The sequence below is a fragment of the Entelurus aequoreus genome, linkage group LG19 (assembly GCF_033978785.1).
Source record: "Entelurus aequoreus isolate RoL-2023_Sb linkage group LG19, RoL_Eaeq_v1.1, whole genome shotgun sequence".
NCBI lineage: Eukaryota > Metazoa > Chordata > Actinopteri > Syngnathiformes > Syngnathidae > Entelurus > Entelurus aequoreus.
Window position 1 is genome coordinate 47,283,564 of NC_084749.1, and position 20,659 is coordinate 47,304,222.

General features: G+C 41.3%; 1 protein-coding gene across 7 annotated transcripts in view; it reads left to right on the plus strand.

The window, feature by feature from the left end:
• fxr1 (FMR1 autosomal homolog 1) overlaps positions 1-19,987 on the plus strand; it is a 41,187-nt gene extending 21,200 nt beyond the window's left edge. Inside the window, exons 10-18 of one of the 7 annotated variants that reach the window (XM_062028608.1) lie at positions 6,237-6,346; positions 6,449-6,544; positions 7,997-8,225; positions 11,370-11,463; positions 11,629-11,732; positions 11,826-12,029; positions 12,223-12,300; positions 14,257-14,339; positions 18,517-19,987. In XM_062028608.1, the coding sequence (XP_061884592.1) occupies positions 6,237-6,346; positions 6,449-6,544; positions 7,997-8,225; positions 11,370-11,463; positions 11,629-11,732; positions 11,826-12,029; positions 12,223-12,300; positions 14,257-14,339; positions 18,517-18,696 (1,178 nt within the window). In that variant the 3' untranslated portion in view covers positions 18,697-19,987. Of the gene's footprint in view, positions 1-6,236; positions 6,545-7,996; positions 8,226-11,369; positions 11,464-11,628; positions 11,733-11,825; positions 12,030-12,222; positions 12,301-14,256; positions 14,340-18,516 lie in introns of all 7 variants that reach the window. The other 6 variants (XM_062028609.1, XM_062028610.1, XM_062028605.1 and 3 more) reach the window with 6 other exon arrangements.
• The last annotated feature ends 672 nt before the right edge of the window (positions 19,988-20,659 follow it).

Genomic DNA, 20,659 nt, shown 5'->3' on the forward strand with positions numbered 1-20,659 from the left:
TGGGTGACCCCAAACTTTTGAACGGTAGTGTAAGTAATAAGACCTTAAAGTCGCATCTTAAGTGCACAGGAAGCCAGTGCAGGTGAGCCAGTATAGGCGTAATATGATCAAAGTTTCTTGTTCTTGTCAAAAGTCTAGCAGTCGCATTTTGTACCAACTGTAGTCTTTTAATGCTAGACATAGAGAGACCCGAAAATAATACGTGACAGTAATCAAGACGAGACGTAACGAAAGCACGAATAATGATCTCCGCGTCGGTGGTGGACAAAAAGGGACAAATTTTAGCGATATTGCGGAGATGAAAGAAGGCTGTTTTAGTAACAATCTTAATGTGTGACTTAAATGAGAGAGTTGGGTCGAAGATAATACCGAGATTATTTACCAACTCGCATTGTGTAATTGTTTTCTTGTCAAATGTTAAGGTGGTATTAATAAATAGGTGTCGGTGTCTAGCAGGACCGATAATCAGCATTTTAGTTTTCTTAGCGTTAAGATGCAAAAAGTTGCTGGACATCCATTGTTTAATTTCATTTAGACACGCCGCCAGGTGACTACAATCTGGCGCGTTGGTCAGCTTTAGGGGCATATAGAGTTGGGTGTCATCAGCATAAAAGTGAAAGCGAACACCATATTTGCGTATGATGTCACCTAGCGTCAGCATGTAGATGCTGAAGAGCGCAGGGCCAAGAACGGAACCCTGCGGAACTCCTCACGTTACGTTAACATGCTCGGAGGTCACTTTGTTATGGGAGACGCACTGCATCCTGTCAGTAAGATAGGAGTTAAACCAAGAAAAGGCTAAGTCTGACATACCAATATGTGTTTTGATACGTTCTATACGGTATTGAAAGCAGCACTAAGATCAAGCAGCAGCAACATGGCTTATGCATCAGCATCCATAGTTAGTAATAGATCGTTAGTCATTTTTGTGAGGGCTGTCTCCGTAGAGTGATTTGCCCTGAAACCGGGCTCAAAGGGTTCACAGAGATTGTTAGACGTTAGGTGTTCATTTAGCTGCTGTGCAACAAATTTTTCGAGGATTTTCGAGATAAAGGGAAGTTGGGACACCGGCTGGTAGTTTACAATGAGGTCAGGAATGAGGTTAGGTCTTGTGAGCAGAGGATGAACAACCGCTGTTTTGAATGCGCCCAGCTCCTTGATAAGTTCCCCAGGAAGTGGGTCAAGTAAACATGTTGTTTGTTTTGTCCCAAGTCGCAGGAGTTCCTCTAAAGTTATTTCTTCAAAAAGAGAGAGATTATTTTGGAGGGCCTTATCCGTCGTACATACATTCGTATCTGCGTTAATAGAGCCCAGCTGGAGCTGGGACACTATCTTTAATCTCCTTTCTACTGAGTTAAATTTTCTTCGTAAAGAATTTCATAAAGTCATCAGCCGAGTTGGTGGAGCTACTGGGGTGAGTCCCTTGTTGGGTTAGCGATGGTACTGTACTGAACAAATATTTATGATCGTTTTTGTTGAGGCGGATGAGATTGGGCAAGTTATTAGTTTTAGCTAAGATAAGTGCATGTTTATAACTTATGAAACTATCACCCCAAGTTTGACAGAAAACCTCAAGTTTAGTCACACGCCAACTTTCTACATGACAGTTTAAAGGCCTACTGAAACCCACTACTACCGACCACGCAGTCTGATAGTTTATATATCAATGATGAAATCTTAACATTGAAACACATGCCAATACGGCCGGGTTAACTTATAAAGTGCAATTTTAAAATTCCCGCCACACTTCCGGTTGAAAAACTCCTTTGGATATGATTTATGCGCGTGACGTCACAAAATCCACGAAAGTGGTTGGACCCCATCGAACCCGATACAGAAACCTCTTGTTTTCTTCGACAAAATTCCACAGTATTCTGTGTTGGTGAATCTTTTGCAATTTGTTTAATGAACAATGGAGGCTGCAAAGAAGAACGTTGTAGGTGGGATCGATCGGTGTATTAGCGGGTAAGTACAATACTTACAGCAACACAACAAGGACTACTTACTACGCCTAGCCGATGCTTGCAGCCAAACCCACGGATGAAGTCCTTCGTCGCGGCGTTGATCGCTGGAACGCAGGTGAGCACGGCTGTTGATGGGAAGATGAGGGCTGGCTGGCGTAGGTGGAGCGCTAATGTTTTTATCATAGTTCTGTGAGGTCCGGTTGCTAAGTTGCTAAATTAGCCTTAGCGTCATTAGCAACAGCATTGTTAAGCCTTACCAGGCTGAGAATTTTTAACCGTGTAGTTACATGTACATGGTTTAATAGTATTGTTGATCTTCTGTCTATCCTTCCAGTCAGGGGTTTATTTATTTAGTTTCTATCTTCATTTGAGAATGATGCTATCACGTGAGCTCAGTAGCTAAGTGTGTCACCGATGTATTGTCGTGGAGATAAAAGTCACTGTGAATGTCGATTTCGCGTGCTCGACTCTCATTTTCAAGAGGATATAGTATCCGAGGTGGTTTAAAATACAAATCCGTGATCCACAATAGAAAAAGGAGAGAGTGTGGAATCCAATGAGCCAGCTTGTACCTAAGTTACGGTCAGAGCGAAAAAAGATACGTCCATCACTGCCTCTCCAGTCTTTCACTGTAACGTTCCTCATCTACAAATCTTTCATCCTCGCTCAAATTAATGGGGTAATCGTCGCTTTGTCACTCCGAATCTCTCGCTCCGTTGTAAACAACGGGGAATTGTGAGGAATATTAGCTCCTGTGACGTCACGCTACTTCCGGTACAGGCAAGGCTTTTTTTTATCAGCGAGCAAAAGTTGCAAACTTTATCGTCGATTTTCTCTACTAAATCCTTTCAGCAAAAATATGGCAATATCGCGAAATGATCAAGTATGACACACAGAATGGATCTGCTATTCCCGTTTAAATAAAAAAAAATCACTTCAGTAGGCCTTTAAGAGCTTTGGTTTCTTCTGCAAACCAGGAGGTGTGTCTTTTAGGGGCCTTTTTTAGCCTTAGCGGTGCTATACTATAAATGGCATAGCGCTAGGCGTCATTAAAGTTGTTAGTGAGGTTATCGACAGAGCCCACATAATTTGGGAATGGTGCCATCACCGAAGGCAGTAGGCCAGCAAGAGTCGTAGTTGTGACGGCATTAATGTTGCGGCTGCTAAAGCATTGGTTATTAGTAGCTTGTTGACAATGAGTCAGCACTTCAAATTTGATCAGGAATGATCGGACATTACTTTAGTGTACGGGTGTACCATAACTTTGGAGGTGGTGACACCCCAGACAAGGACTAGGTCTATCGTATTACCGTTGCGATGCGTGGGTTCATTTATTATTTGTGTTAGACCACAGCTGTTAATTATTGTCTGGAGCGCCACACACGGAGGGTCCGACGCATATGGATGTTAAAACCCCCGATTATAATTATATTATCTGCATGCGTCACTAGATCAGCGACAAACTAAAAATTCACTGATAAAGTCCCAGGGGGGTGATAGATAACAGATAGCGGTGTGACAGACCTCATAGTAAGCTCCTCAAATGATTTATATTTATTACTTAGGTTAAGGTTAATGTTTTCATTGGATATTAGTGCGACCCCTCCACCCTTTTTAAAGGGACGGGCAATATGTGCACTCGTATATTTAGGAGGAGATGCCTCGTTAAGCGGGAAAAATTCATCTGGTTTTAGCCAGGTTTCGCTGAGACCAATGACGTTAAGATTGTTGTCTCTAATGACCTCATTAACTAATAACGTTTTGGGAGACAATGATCTGATGTTTAAAAAGCCCATATTATGGGTAGTGGGCTGTTTTGAGGCATTTTTGATAATGGTATTCGTAGTAGTGATAATAATAACGGTATGTTTATTTTGTGTAGTGCACCCTAAATAATTTCGATCACATCGAGGAATTGATATGATGGAGATCTTGAGATTATTTGCTTGGTGCTGCGTCATAATTTGCCACCTCAGTGAATGCATGTTCACATCTGGCACAGTCACTACAGAAAAACATCATGTGAGTTATGTATTATTCTAAGAGAAATGCTATGTGTGCAGGAATTTTCTAGCCTGGCGTTGGTTAGTTCCAGCTTAACTGACTCCTCACCCGGGCTAACATACACTGGAATTGCCTGTGTCCGAGCTTGCTCTAGTGTAGTTAGTCAAGCTTGACTCAAATAGTAGTGTAGATTTTTGTAAAGAGTGATGATGCCTCCCTGGTTGGTGTGAAGGCCGTCCCTCCTCAACATGCCCGGTTTGCCCCAGAAAGAGGGCCAATTATCAATAAACGTTATTCCCTGTTCTCTACAAAAACTAGCCGGCCACTTGTTAAGCTAGACTAATCTGGACCGCGACTAGCTTAGCTTTGTTAGCTTAGCTTTGTTAGCTTAGCAGCTAACGGCTGAGAGAGAGGCGGTGAGACAGAGAGTGGGTGCTTTGTAAGTTTGATAAGACTACTAAATATGTTTGAGAAGGAACAAAGAAAGTTTTAAAACAATTATAAGCACTCAGATAGAAAGATAGTACTTAGCTTTTTTGCGGCAGTCGACTGTTTCGGATATATATATATTTATATACGAAATACAAGCAATCACGAAAGACAAAGTATTGGCTGTGTGAGTGAGTGCCAACATCTGCCTCCACAAGCCCAGGGAGTCTGCAAACGTGCATTACCTTCATTGTGCATTGCGTGCCAAAACCTCCAATAGTGTGAAACCTTGCTTGAAGACATTTTTCCATAGTTTGCTAACACTTTGCCTTCATGATGAAGGACATAAACTAGTGGTGTTCAAAGTTTATGGACCTGGGGCCAATTGTAGAACTTTGATCTTTTTTAGGGTCCGTGCCACATTTTAGAAATAAAATAACACTAAACACAGCAAAAATGGAAAGTATCTATTTTTAAAAGGTATAATGTAATGAGAAAAAGTTTAAATGTCTGTTCTAATAATGAATAAAGACACAAAGATTTGTCTTAAATTGTATTTATAACATTTCGTCATCCTTTTTATTATCTTATTTCATTATAAATTACATGATGATGTCACAACAGTGCTTTGAGTTAAAGAGATGGAAAATAACATTTTAACTACCCGGTAACTAATCAGTAGCTTGTCATTTGGAGCAGACAATACTGTGTAATAGAATAAGGAAGTTTGTGTCTCAATATTGGTTGATGGATAAAATATCAAGTAACAATGATGTCTAATGGGCTTCACAGCAGGAGTTGTCTTCATTTTAGTTTAAAACACTGCAAAAACTCAAAATCTTAAAACAGAAATGTATCTTAATTCTAGTCAACCAGTCTAAGTTTACGGTTCATAAATGCACAGCCATGAACATATTGTAATGTTATTTAGTCTTAGTAATTTAAAAATGAAACTAACTGGTCGTTCATCGTCAAGTGAAATGTCAGATTTTTTTCTCATGTATTTATTCTTGCTGTAACCAAGCAAAAATACTTTTTACCCGATTACTCAAAATACTTTATTACTAAAATATTTGTTATCTGCAGTCCTAAACTTGCGGGTTATCTCTGGCGAGCGTTTTTTTGCACTTTTCAAACGCTGCAGCGATGAGAACAATCCCTAGCCATTTTTTTGCGACTGGCTTTGGGCAGCTTCTTTAACAGCAGGCGTCTTCTCTGGCTTTCCAAATACAGTCATAGCGATGTTGGCATTTCAGGTGTCTCTTAAGTTTTGATGTGTTAGTGTTACTTATTACAATTACATTACAGATTACAGATTGTGGAAGACTTGCTCTTCCGGGTTCTTCAGACCACCAATTACGGACTTGACCGCCTCGTTCATCTTTCTGAACAATAATTTATTTTGCAATAAATGTTTTTTGTGTTCGTTTTCAGTCATTTCTGTCCGTCTCGCCCTCACTCTCGCGTGCTCGGGTTTTCTCTCCACCATCAACAACCTCTCTCCTTCCCGGCTGCTGCCCTTTAACAGAGCGACCGGTGATTAGATAAGCCAGTCCAGGTGTGTCATCTACGCACCTGTCGCTAATCTCGAAACCGGTCCTGGCACACCCCGCTTCGCTGCAGGTCCGCAGGCCACGCCCCACCCACACAGATTATTACAGATTACAATTTGTTGTGTGTGTGCAGCCCTAACTGGTGGTCAACTACGATGAGATCTTATTTATTGAAATAGCTGTGTCACTTTTTAAAGACAGACATGTCAATCATGTTTTTAAAATGCAGGAATCTGTGATGCAATGTATTGGTACACTTATTTACTTCTTCACTCTTTGTCCTTAGGTAAAGTCATTGGTAAGAATGGAAAAGTAATTCAGGAGCTTGTGGACAAGTCTGGAGTGGTAAGGGTCAAGATAGAAGGAGACAAAGACAACAAGCAACCTCGGCAAGAAGTATGTTGCTTCTGCTCACTGCTAGTGCAGTTTTTTTATAATATTGGATTTAGTGTCCCTAACTGCCATATACTGACTTGTACATTGTGTTTTTTGGTGTTGTTGACACAGGGAATGGTCCCCTTTACCTTTGTCGGTACGAGGGAGAGCATTGGAAATGTTCAGGTTTTGTTGGAGTACCACATCTCTTATCTCAATGTAAGTGCATGCTTGGGCGTGCATGTGTGTGTGTGTGTGTGTGTGTGTGTGTGTGTGTGTGTGTGTGTGTGTGTGTGTGTGTGTGTGTGTGTGTGTGTGTGTGTGTGTGTGTGTGTGTGTGTGTGTGTGTGTGTGTGTGTGTGTGTGTGTGTGTGTGTGTGTGTGTGTGTGTGTGTGTGTGTGTGTGTGTGTGTGTGTGTGTGTGTGTGTGTGTGTGTGTGTGTGTGTGTGTGTGTGTGTGTGTGTTCTGGAGTTTCCCCAGCAACACTGGGGAGGTGAATTGTTTACATTTTAACTTGGCATGTCAAAGATAATGTGTTCATGCATGCGATTAGTCACAAAAAAACAAACATTTAGTTTAAAAAAAACAATGGCTTTTTTATTTTTACTGAACTTTTAGACATGCAAGTTATAGTATAGGAATGTAAATACTATAATAATATACAACACATAAAATAATACGTAAGTAATGAAAACACAGTACATAGAATGATACCTAAGCAATAAAATTTTTTTTTATAAAAAGTTATGTTCATAATATTAAGTTGTTGCACTTAAAAATGAAAGTCAATAAGGGCCTAATAATATACTGTAGACAGCAAGATTTTTGGTAGCGTTGGAAACCCACAATGGTCACTGAAATTACTTGAAATTGACAAAACTAATCATAACATTAATGTAAAGCAGACATTGTTCTAACAGTATTTGTTTTTAAAACAAACTAATGAAACTGACTGGACAAAAATGATCGGACCCTTAAAGTTAAACCTTTTGAGGCAATCACTGCAATCGTTCAATCTGTAATCTTTTAATGAGACTGCACCTGTCCACAGCTATTTTGGCTCCCTCCTCATAAGCAAAGTGCTCCATCTGTCTCACAGTTGAATAGGGCCTTCTTGTGACTGCATGTTTTAGCTCCCTCCAATTAGTTTTTATTGAAGACCACTTCAGCATAGTAGTGCATGTTGTTTTGTTCTTAGCCATTGTTTTTAGCTGTTATTATCCTGTTCAGGATAATAACAGCAGTAAGTGAACCGCGAAGTGGCGAGGGAACACTGTATTGACTTTTCTAACCAAACTGCTATTATTCTGAACACAACTGTATATGTTTGTCTTGTGCTATGTGCATGTCTATGCTGTTGGCTGTTGGCGTGTTGGTTTTTCACTGTATGTGTAGGACATGATGGAGCTTCATGCACAGAGAAAGAGCTGAGACAGATAGGGGATATTGCACAGGGATGCAACCTAGAACAATTGAGAATAAGTCGCTCACGGCAAACAAGATGTGTAGATGTGTGTATGATGAGTATACATGTACAAAATAGTTCCCTAATGTTTTGCTTGATATCCAGTTCGAAATTGAAAATGTACTTAGGGTCGTCTGTTCTCAGTTTTTTGTACTCCTTTTTCCTCTATTTGACCTATTTGCTGTATTTGTATTCATCCAACTAGGAGGTTGAACAGCTTCGTCTTGAACGGATGCAGATTGATGAACAGTTGCGTCAGCTCACTCAGGGCCATCGAACGGCAGACAGGGAAAAAGGGGAGCGAGCGGAGCGAGGAGGAAGGGGAAATAACACGGATGGCAGTGCCAATGCTTCATCTTCAACGCCACATGTCGGTCGTTCCTACAACAGTCGGGGCCGTGGACGCAGGGGCCACAACTACAGCACAGGATACGGTAAGCACCCAACTTACTTCCAAAGTCCGCGTTTCTTATGTGGGTAATACAGCTTTTTGTCCCCGTTTCTTGTAATTGCTTATCAGTTCATACACACGGCAGTTCATTTAGATTCATGATGAAGGAGTCTCGTCTATGTCCTTTTAGTATGTCCTACCTGTACTTGCATGAGATTTCCCCAACTACTCTTGGTTTCTAGAATGTGAGTTTGAGTCCAGTAATTGACTTTTGATCAATCAAGTACGTCATCTTTAATCTTAAGACTCTAGGATAGGCACAAACTTCCCATTGACTCTGAGGTATTGTAGAAAATAGATGGAAAACTTACCAATGTTAAAAATTCAAACTTGTCGAAACATGCACAGCAATAAACTGCTCAATGCTGTATATTGGTATCACAACTTACAGTATGAGCTCAACTGGTTCAATAACAGCCCTCCTAACTCAAAACACTTACCGTATTTTCGCGACCATAGGGCGCATCGTATTAAAAGGCGCAGTCTCAGTTACAGGTCCTATTTAACGCATAAATAAGGGTGCTGGCATGGTAAATTATACGCTAGCTTAAAACATACAGTAGCATGCATGCACGCCGTTTTAAAAAGGCAGCAAGAGCAAAGCTGAGTTGGGTTGTACTTCATTGAAGTATTTAACAATGTACTCGCATTATTTTTTGATCAATCCTCATCCACAAATCCATCAAAATCCTCATATTCTGTGTCCGAAATGAACAGCTGGGCAACACGCCAGATTCCCTCTCAGCATTTTCAAAGTCAGTCTCGTTGCCGTGGGGCTCCTCAGAAAATGACGGTTTTTGGGAAAGCTCAAATAACAGTGCAAGCAGACATGTTAGCCCAAGCATCCACGATCCATTCACAAATTGTGGCGTAACTCGCCCGACGCTGCCTCCCAGTTATCGTAAAGCTGTGTTCGCCATCTGTCATCCATCGCTCGCAACTGATCTTGAATTCTCTCGTGGCTGCTCGATTTCCATGTTCCTCCGCATAACTGATACCTTGCAGTTTGAACTGTGCTTCGTACGCTTGTCTCTTCGTACGTTCAATTTTCAGGGGTCCTTTGCCAAACCGATGTTGTTTTGTACAACGCACATACCAGCACTATATACTAGAGATGTCCGATATCCGACATTGTCCAACTCTTAATTACCGATTCCGATATCAACCGATACGATATGTAACGGCAGTGGAATTAACACATTATTATGCCTAATTTTGTTGTGATGCCCCGCTGGATGCGTTAAACAATTTAACAAGGTTTTCCAAAATAAATCAACTCAAGTTATGGAAAAAAAATGCCAACATGGCACTGCCATATTTATTATTGAAGTCACAAAGTGCATTATTTTCTTTAACATGCCTCAAAACAGCAGCTTGGAATTTGGGACATGCTCTCCCTGAGAGAGCATGAGGAGGTTGAGGTGGGCGGGGTTGAGGTGTGGGGAGGTAGCGGGTAGCGGGGGGTGTATATTGTAGCGTCCCGGAAGAGTTAGTGCTGCAAGGGGTTCTGGGTATTTGTTCTGTTGTGTTTATGTTGTGTTACGGTGCGGATGTTCTCCCGAAATGTTTGTCATTCTTGTTTGGTGTGGGTTCACAGTGTGGCGCATATTCAGAATCAGAATAGTTTTATTGCCATTGTTTGAGAACGGGTTCACAAACTAGGAATTTTTCTTGGTGCAATCGTGCAACATAAAACACATATAACACATATTTGGTAATAAAAAGAGCTGTAACTGAGCTATCAGATAGACTTAGAAGGAATTCAAGGAATTCAAGGAGCTACTGTTTGGAGTTATTGTTCATTTGCCTGATGGCCGAGGGGAAAAAACTGTTCAGGTGGCGGGAGGTGTGGGTCTGGATGGAGCGTAGTCTCCTGCCTGAGGGGAGAGGGGAGAATAGTTTGTGTCCAGGGTGAGAAGAGTCAGCTGTGATCCGACCCACACGCCTCCTGGTCCTGGAGGTGAATAAGTCATGGAGGGATGGGAGCTTGCAGCCAATCACCTTCTCAGCAGCACGTACGATGCGCTGCAGTCTATTCTTATCCTGGACTGTGGCGCCGGGGAACCACACTGTGATGGAGGAGGTCAGGATGGACTCTATGATGGCTGAGTAAAACTGCACCAGCATCTCGGTCGGCACCTTAAGTTTCCTCAGCTGCCGCAGGAAGTACATCCTCTGCTGGGCCTTCTTGATGAGGGAGCTGATGGTCGGCTCCCACTTGAGGTCCTGGGTGATGGTGGTGCCCAAGAAACGGAAGGAGTCCACAATGGGGACGGGGGTGGAAGAGTCAATCAGGGTGAGGGGGGATGGTGGGGCTGTGACTCTCCTGAAGTCCATGATCATCTCCACTGTTTTCTGGGCGTTCAGCTCCAGGTTGTTGAGGCTGCACCAGGACGTCAGCCGGTCCACCTCTCTCCTGTAGGCGGACTCATCGCCATTCGAGATGAGCCCGATGAGGGTGGTGTCATCCGCAAACTTGAGCAGTTTTACGGATTGGTGACTGGAGGTGCAGCAGTTTGTATACAGGGAGAAGAGCCAGGGGGAGAGTACACAGCCCTGAGGAGTACCAGTGTTTGTGGTTCGACTGTCCGAGACAATCTTCCCCAGCCGCACGTGCTGTCTTCGGTCTGTCTTTGTAACAGTGTTAAAGTCGTTTATATGGCAACCCTCAGTGTGACCTGTATGGCTGTTGACCAAGTATGTATTGCATTCGCTTGTGTGTGTGAAAAGCCGTAGATATTATGTGATTGGGCCGGCACGCAAAGGCAGTGCCTTTAAGGTTTATTGGCGCTCTGTACTTCTCCCTACGTCCGTGTACCACTCCGTACAGCGGCGTTTTAGTCATAAATTTTACTTTTTGAAACCGATACGGATAATTTCCGATATTACATTTTAAAGCATTTATCGGCCGATGATATCGGCAGTCCGATATTATCGGACATCTCTATTCATGACTTTTTTGTCAGTATTGGTGTAAAATGCTCTTAAATATGATTAATTATGATGTTAAAAAGGTCTTTAAAAGTCTTAAATTTGACTTGTTGAAACCTGCAGAGACCCTGTGTGTACTCATTTTGCTATATGAAATCTACCGTTTTCATTTGGTGTCTCTTTATGATTCTGCCAGGCACCAACTCTGAGCAGTCCAACGCCTCTGAGACTGACTCTGAGCGTCGAGATGAGCTCAGTGACTGGTCTTTGGCTGGGGAGGATCAGAATAGGTAAGAGAAATGATACGGTGCAAACGGCTCTTTTGGTGTTCTTTGTGAAATACGGTCTTTAGTCAGGTGTCTGAGTTTATTACCAAATGTTCTGTACCATACTGTATTTGTGTTGATCACATGTAAACTTTGGTTTGACGGATGCATTGGCTGACTGACTTACAGGGAAAGGGAAAGAGGCCCACGTCCACAAAGAGATAGTCGCAGGCGGCCAGGACCTGGCAGAGGACGAGGGGGACGAGGAAGAGGAGGATACAGTAACAGCTCAGGTGAATGAATACGCTTTTACATTTGGTCTGAATGCATGTTGGTAGAAAAGCAAGATGTGTGTATTATGTTTAAATAAACTACTGACTTTGCAGCAGGGCCCCGGGATGACAACGGTGCCTTTGTTGTCTCGGAGACCAACACAGAGACAGACCAGACGGCCGACACCGATGCTAGCGAATCTAACTTGCTTACCAACCGCCGGCGAAGATCTCGACGACGTAGAACAGATGAGGACACCACATTGATGGATGGAATGAGCGAGTCTGACAACGCTTCACTGAGTGAAAATGGAATCGGTATGAAAGTCACAAATTAAGGAAAGATCACCAACGTTGTTAAAAACAACAGAATTTTCTGTCCGACTAGGCATGAAAAAACTGATCACATCGCTTTTTAAAAAAAATATAATTAATGGCAGCACTAGCAAAAAACAAGTTGTCATGTACTAGGCATTCATGTTCAGCTTCAAATTCCTTTCAACACCCATAGATGACTCTGAAGCGCAACCTCAACGCCGTAACCGTAGTAGACGACGTCGTATTCGCTTGCCTGAAGAGAGGCAGCCAGGTAAATGGGGATTTCTCGTATCCATCGCCTTTTGCACCGGTAGTTTTTGGGTGATGTGTCAACATATTTTAGCTTTTGACTAAATCGTATTTTTTGATCAAATTCTAATAGTCTTAAATGGTTTGATGTGGTGTTTTCTTCTTCTAACCACGTGCATGTGTTTGCTGTGTAAGTTGTCTCCATTGTAGACCCGCACTGCCAGACTTACGATTATTGGTCTTCACTCATGCAAAACATTATTTAGTAATTAACAACTAAGGTTAGACATTTACAGAACCTTTGTTGTAAATAATCATTTTCTTACTTAAATATTATATATTAATATGTTGTCTGAAAGGAAAAAAACATGTATTGATTATAAATGAATTCTGACCCAAAATGGTTCTGGCAGTCAAAGATTAGATTGTTTGCTTCCAGTTTGCAACATCTCATCTATGACATTTAAGGGGTCATCCATTCATCCATCCATGTTCTACCGCTTGTCGCGTTCGGGGTCGCGGGGGTGCTGGAGCCTAGTTTAGCTGCATTCGGGCGGAAGGCAGGGTACACCCTGGACAAGTTTTATTTTCTGCATATAAAATACTTACTTGTGGTCTACATCACATGTAATGGTGGTTCTTTGGTCAAAATTTAGCATAAATAATGTTTAACAAATGACCTTCAAGACACTCAGACCGTCTCCAGGCTTTTTTATTTACATGCCTCCACTTCAACTGTCTTCTCCCCGTCAACCATGCTGTAGTTTTTAGCGCTTCCTATCGTGTCTAATGACAGAAATAAGTTGCATGTGTACATTACTTTGCATTAGAAATGGCAACAGTGGATGATGCATGTGCATGTACGAGCCAATCTGCCCCACAACAAGAGGATAACGAAAAAAAAAAGAAACTTAGTGACTAAAACTTCGAACTACAATGATGGACTCGCTCAAAGCTCTTCGGAAAAACATGTTGGAAAAACATTTGTGAAAATTCCAAACGGCTCGTTTGGAGGAAGTATGAAGAAATGCAATATGGTTTTATAAATATCTCCGCAATGCTTCCATGGATGGTTTGATGTCAAATTTTCGAGACTTTTGCAGATCCCAAATACACAAAAATGGGGACCAATAGATGAGAAAAGTTGGTTTTGCATAATAGGTCCCCTTTAAAGTTCTTCCCAGAGGGTCTGTAGAGATACTGCAGGGGTTTGTATATTGTAGCGTCCCGGAAGAGTTAGTGCTGCAAGGGGTTCTGGGTATTTGTTCTGTTGTGTTTATGTTGTGTTACGGTGCGGATGTTCTCCCGAAATGTGGTTGTCATTCTTGTTTGGTGTGGGTTCACAGTGTGGCGCATATTTGTAACAGTGTCAAAGTTGTTTATACGGCAACCCTCAGTGTGACCTGTATGGCTGTTGACCAAGTATGCATTGCATTCACTTGTGTGTGTGAAAAGCCGTAGATATTATGTGATTGGGCCGGCACGCAAAGGCGGTGCCTTTAAGGTTTATTGGCGCTCTGTACTTCTCCCTACGTCCGTGTACCACTCCGTACAGCGGCGTTTTAAAAAGTCATAAATTTTACTTTTTGAAACCGATAATTTCCGATATTACATTTTAAAGCATTTATCGGCCGATAATATCGGCAGTCCGATATTATCGGACATCTCTAAAAAAACACTCTTGGGAAAAATCCTGCATAATGGGAGGAACACAACAAAAATTGTGGCCAAAATACATTTACTGAGAGGACAAACATGTCGGCCTTTGTCCCTGAAGGTTAAAAAGACCAACAGCCGCATTTTGGACTAGCTAACTAATACTCATGTAAACCTGGTTGATTGATAGAAGCGGTTATGATTGTTTTGTTTGTTTATGACCGTCACTAACCCTTCAAGAAAGTGACCCCTTTAAACATGTCATCTTACCTGGTTCTGCTTTCATGCTAAAATGCATGAATGTGATCTATGATCCTTGCAGTGACAGTGGCTGACTTCATGTCCCGAGCTGACTCTCAGAGCAGACTGATCACGACCACGGACACTAAGAAAAACACGGATGAGGTTTGTGCTTAGTCATTCTTTCCTTTTTGAAGAAAACGTTTACAAACCACTAATCTTCATTGAATAAAGGTGTTTTGTTGAGTGTACCTGTTGATGTGTACCTTTCACATTTTAACCGATACAGTACCATTCCTGGTACCTTTCTGTGTATGGTTATACATATACATTCTTTTAATGACAAAATCTATTATTTTTAATGTAACATTTCAGATTTAGCGGATTATGATAACTGTATTTGTCAGGTTCAAACACTGATGACATCTATTAAACAGAGACAGAATTAAATTTGGCTCAATGAGGAGAAACGCATACACCTGTACCCTTGTACAGTGTTCCACGCTCTGACAAAAGATTGTACGCCTCTTTTATTTGGGCTTTCCCTGATTACATGGCAACAGCTGTTTCTAAAGGGGCGAGGGTCGTAAGCAGCCATCGCCTTTGATTACAAAACAGTTCAAAGAAAAGGTCGTAAATCGGTTCAAAGAAAAGTTTTTTTTGATTGATTTAAACTTTTATTAGTAGATTGCACAGCACAGTACATATTCCGTACAATTGACCACTAAATGGTAACACCCGAATACGTTTTTCAGCTTGTTTAAGTCGGGGTCCACGTTAATCAATTCATGGTAAAAAGGTAAAGGTCCCTGGAGCTTGGGCAGGTCATGCTTTCTCTCCGCTTTGTAGATCTCGGGCCAAGACAAAATCTTTCTGTGGATTACAATACATCAAAGAAACAGAACACCTTCATGTTGCTTCCCATCCTACACAGTGGAGTTTTACAAGCCTTCTGCTTGGTAGGATCAAAGACAGCTTTTGTCCTCTCGCCGGGCGAGCTGAACTCAATGTAACACAAAGTTTTGTGATATCTTAGATACAATTATTCCGACAGTATTGTTTAGTTTTTATATTGTTTTCTTATTACATTTCTGGGTCTCATTTGCAAGTGATATATAGTAGATCTTGCATGCGGTCGCAATTCCAAGACATAGTATTTTCCTGAAGCTGGATGTCTCTCTCGTTGTTTGTTGCACCCTACAAAGTGTTATACTGTAAGTATTGTATTTATTAAACACCTGGTGTTTAAATGTAGCATGCATTTGAAGACAGCTTTTGTCCTCTCGCCGGACGAGCTGATCTCAATGTAACACAAAGTTTTGTGAAAACTTTGATACAATTATTCTGACAGTATTGTTTAGTTTTTATATTGTCTTCTTATTACATTTCTGGGTCTCATTTGCAAGTGTTATATAGTAGATCTTGCATGCGGTCGCAATTCCAAGACGTAGTCTTTTCCTGAAGCTGGATGTCTCTCTCGTTGTTTGTTGCACCCTACAAAGTGTTATACTGTAAGTATTGTATTTATTACACACCTGGTGTTTGATTGTAGCATGCATTTTAGTTGTAGTTTTCATTACAAAATTCAGAGGTGTTGAAATAGCCATTTAAAGTTAAAGTACCAATGACTAGGTGTGGTGAAATGTGTCCTCTGCATTTGACTCATCCCCTTGTTCACCCCCTGGGAGGTGAGGGCAGCAGTGGCCGCGCCCGGGAATAATTTTTGGTGATTTAACCCCCAATTCCAACCTAGGTCCGATTTTTATAGTCTTTTGGTATGACTCGGCCCTGGTTTGAACTCACGACCTACCGATCTCAGGGCGGACACTCTAACCACTAGGCCAGTGGTTCTCAACCTTTTTTCAGTGATGTACCCCCTGTGAACATTTTTTTAATTCAAGTACCCCCTAATCAGAGCAAAGCATTTTTGGTTGAAAAAAAGAGATAAAGAAGTCAAATACAGCACTATGTCATCAGTTTCTGATTTATTAAATTGTATAACAGTGCAAAATATTGCTCATTTGTAGTGGTCTTTCTTGAACTATTTGGAAAAAAAGATATAAAAATAACTAAAAACTTGTTGAAAAATAAACAAGTGATTCAATTATAAATAAAGATTTCTACACAGAAGTAATCATCAACTTAAAGTGCCCACTTTGGGGATTGTAATAGAGATCCATCTGGATTCATGAACTTAATTCTAAACATTTCTTCACAAAAAAAGTAATCTTTAACATCAATATTTATGGAACATGTCCACAAAAAATCTAGCTGTCAACATTGAATATTGTATTGTTGCATTTCTTTTCACAGTTCTTTTTGACAGACATTTTAGTGAGGGTCAAACCATCATGGCATGGGGGAAACTCTGGGTTTATGGTAATGATGGAATAACCTACTTGATTTGATGTTCAGTTTATGAACTTACATTCATATTTTGTTGAAGTATTATTCAATAAATATATTTATAAAGGATTTTTGAATTGTTGCTATTTTTAGAATATTTAAAAAAAATCTCACGTACCCCTTGGCATACCTTCAAGTACCCCCAGGGGTACGCGTACCCCCATTTGAGAACCACTGCACTAGGCCACTGAGTAGGTCTTTGGCTTTGATTTAAAATCACTAATACAAATCAGTAGCATGTCAATGGCAAATCCAATATAAATTAGCATCAAACTTGCATATTTTGTCAAAGAGGAGCCTTACTTTAGGTTTGTGCGTTTTCTATCAGGCATACTTGCTTTGTTGGCATGGAAAATTGCAACATTACCTCTCCAGAGGCAGTTAGGCCACACTTGCTTCCTCACCCAGTGTTTGAGTCAGTGTTTCTGAAACTGGACATGGAGTCTCAAGCAATCAAGTTATTTAAAGGCCTACTGAAATGATTTTTTTTTATTTAAACGGGAATAGCAGATCCATTCTATGTGTCATACTTGATCATTTCGTGATATTGCCATATTTTTGCTGAAAGGATTTAGTAGAGAAAATCGACAATAAAGTTCGCAACTTTTGCTCGCTGATAAAAAAAACCTTGCCTCTACCGGAAGTAGCGTGACGTCACAAGCGGTAGTGCTGCTCACAATTCCCCGTTGTTTACAATGGAGCGAGAGATATTAGGAGCGAGAAAGTGACGATTACCCCATTAATTTGAGCGAGGATGAAAGATTCGTGGATGAGGAACGTTAGAGTGACAGACTAGAATGCAGTTCAAGAGATATCTTTTTTCGCTGTGACCGTAACTTAGGTACAAGCTGGCTCATTGGAATCCACACTCTCTCCTTTCTCTATTGTGGATCACGGATTTGTATTTTAAACCACCTCGGATACTATATCCTCTTGAAAAGGAGAGTCGAGAAGGCGAAATGGACATTAACAGTGACTTTTATCTCCACGACAATACATCGACGAAGCTCTTAGCATGAGCTAACGTGATAGCATCTGTCTCAAATGCAGATAGAAACAAAATAAATAAATCCCTGATTGGAAGGATAGACAGAAGATCAACAATACTACTATCAGGAGACACCGAACCAAACACTGGACATGTAAATACACGGTAATGTGTATTCGACGCCTGTCGAAGCCTAGCAATGCTGTTGCTAACGACGCTAACTTAACAACGGGACCTCGTCAGAGCTATGATAAAAACATTAGCGCTCCACCTACGCCAGCCAGCCCTCCTCCGCTCACCTGCGTTCCAGCGATCGACGATGCGGTCGGCGGCCCGGAGATGTAGGAAGTCAAGGTGAGTTCGCCGCTAGCGCGTCTTCTATCCAACAAAGTCCTCCTTGTTGTGTTGCTACAGCCAGCCGCATACACCGATCCCACCTACAACGTTCTTCTTTGCAGCCTCCATTGTTCATTAAACAAATTGCAAAAGATTCACCAACACAGATGTCCAGAATACTGTGGAATTTTGTCGAAGAAAACAGAGCTGTTTGTATTGTGTCCAAAAGGGTCCAAACACTTCCGTGGACCTTGCGACGTCACGCGCATACGTCATCCTCCAAAGGCGTTTTGAACCGGAAGCTCCCCGGGAAATTTAAAATTGCACTTTATAAGTTAACCCGGCCGTATTGGCATGTGTTGCAATGTTAAGATTTCATCATTGATATATAAACTATCAGACTGCGTGGTCGGTAGTAGTGGCTTTCAGTAGGCCTTTAAACGTGGCACCTTTTGATTTTACATTACTTGATACTTGGAATTTGGTTGGTACCAATAAAAGCACCAAATTCGGTACACATTCTTATGTTGAGGCTTAGCCAAAACTTGGTAACGTAGTAACGTTTAATCATTTTTTTTTACTTTGCATCTTTTTCCTTGTTTGTGTTTCCAGGTTCAGGCGGATGCCACAGCAGAGCACAGCCTAGAAGTTGTCTCTACAACCACCAACGGTTCCAACAGTGCAGCAGAAAATGGCAACATCGCCCCAGACGTCTCCACCGAGGGCTCCAACAACGTCGAGCCTGACCTCCAATCTGCTGTAAACGGTCTCGCTTTGTCAGACCCAAGCTAAAGAATATAGTTTAAAATATTTCTCTTTTGGAATCTCAGTCACGTGAGTAAGTCTCAGATGTTAAGATTGCAGCAAGAACTGTTTTTTTTTTACATTAGGGAAATTTGAAACCTGTTTCACTGTGCACATTTTAGTGGTCTGTACTTGCACCACCTCTTTACACACTCCTGTCCGACTATCCATGCAGTTAGTCTATTTCTTCTAGCAGCTCTTCCTGTACAAGCTTGCCAAAGATAGTCTAACACACAGACTATGGAAATGTTCATTTTCAGTCCAAGGAATGAGTGTGAACGCAGTATTTCAAATAGTCAGGGATTCCACTCAAGCCCATACTGTGGTATTGACGCTCTTCTTTTTTGTAAAGGTTTCTTTTTCTTTTTTAAAGTCTGACGTTACCAACGGGACATGAAGACGCTTCCAAAACATGTTCTGAGTATTGTGCATCTGAAGTACTTCACTGTTTGTCTGCATGGGCAGTACCACAGTGCAGCTAGGTTTATCGGAAGCCCCCTGTATGCTTGACATTGACGTGATCAGCTGTTGTGCCTTGAGGATAGTTTCAAACCTGATGCGCACAATATCTGAAAGCTTTTCGCTTGGTTTCAGTCGTTGATGCTCGCTCGCCACAGTCGGACCAGATGGCTCGTTTTAAACGCTCGCTTGAGGGCTGGCGAACGCAACCACTGAAAAGAGCTGTAAAATACTTTCAGATGCATATCTTTTAAAAAGTCAGGTGTGACTGTTCTAAATGTTTGTTATCCTTTATATTCTAATAAGTTTGACGTAGCTGCTTTCTCTTTTTCTATATGCAACCACTTTGTTCACCAGGAAATGTTGTTAACGCGTATCTGGGAAAGAAAAATTTGGAGGGTTGTTTCCTTTGCACTGAAATGTATTTTTCTGTCAAGAGGTAAATGTGTTCAGAACCCGCCTTGTTCCTGTTTAGGTTCTGAACAGAGGTGTAGCGAACAAGTACGGCGTCATGATTTTAGTTTGGCTGGAAACTGGTGACGACTTTTCCACAAAGGAAGGTTTATTTATTTTATGTACAGTATTTAAAAAAAAGACAAAACTAAACAAAAGGCAACGTTTAACTTGACACTAAAAGCAACATCATGAGAGGCTTTGGCACAAATGACAAATTTGGACTACTAAAAGTTGCGCCAGCTCAAGTTTTTCCTGTTGAGTCGACAACAGTATTTGTTTTTTTTCTAAATGATCATTCTGTTTGGTTGATGTGCAATATGTTTTGTATGCAGGTAGTTCTTAAATAAATAGGATCTTCCGTGTAGATCTAAAAGCTGTGTGTGTGCTCTCATCTCCTCAAAGGAAAGGGGTTGATTTTGACCCACAACAGGTTAGAAAGTTCAATTTTGTTCAATTTTAGGACTCGATGGAACAATCCCATGATACCAAAAAAAACAAAACAGTGGTAACAGTAGGCTACCTTCATGGTTGGGTGAGATTGCAAAATGGGGGACGGAGAGGAGGAGGAGGAGGGGATGGTTGCCAGCTTCATTGGGGTCATCAGGTGGGCACCCTCCAGAGGCCTCATCGGCAACACGCGGCGTCCCAGGTGAGCCCCCCACCTCTGCTTTTAACCATTATGTGCTGTAGGTAAGGGTGTAACGGTACACAAAAATGTCGGTCCGGTACGTACCTCGGTTTAGAGGTCACGGTTCGGTTCGTTTTCGGTACAGTAAGAAAAAAACAAAATATAAATTTTCTGGTTATTTATTTACCAACATTTGTAAACAATGGCTTTATCCTTTTAACATAAGAATAACATACATATACACACAGGGTCGATTGCCAGGGTTAATGCAGTCAACATATACAAACCCCGTTTCCACACGAGTTGGGAAATTGTGTTGGATGTAAATATAAACGGAATACAATGATTTGCAAATCCTTTTCAACTCATATTCAATTGAATGCACTACAAAGACAACATATTTGATGT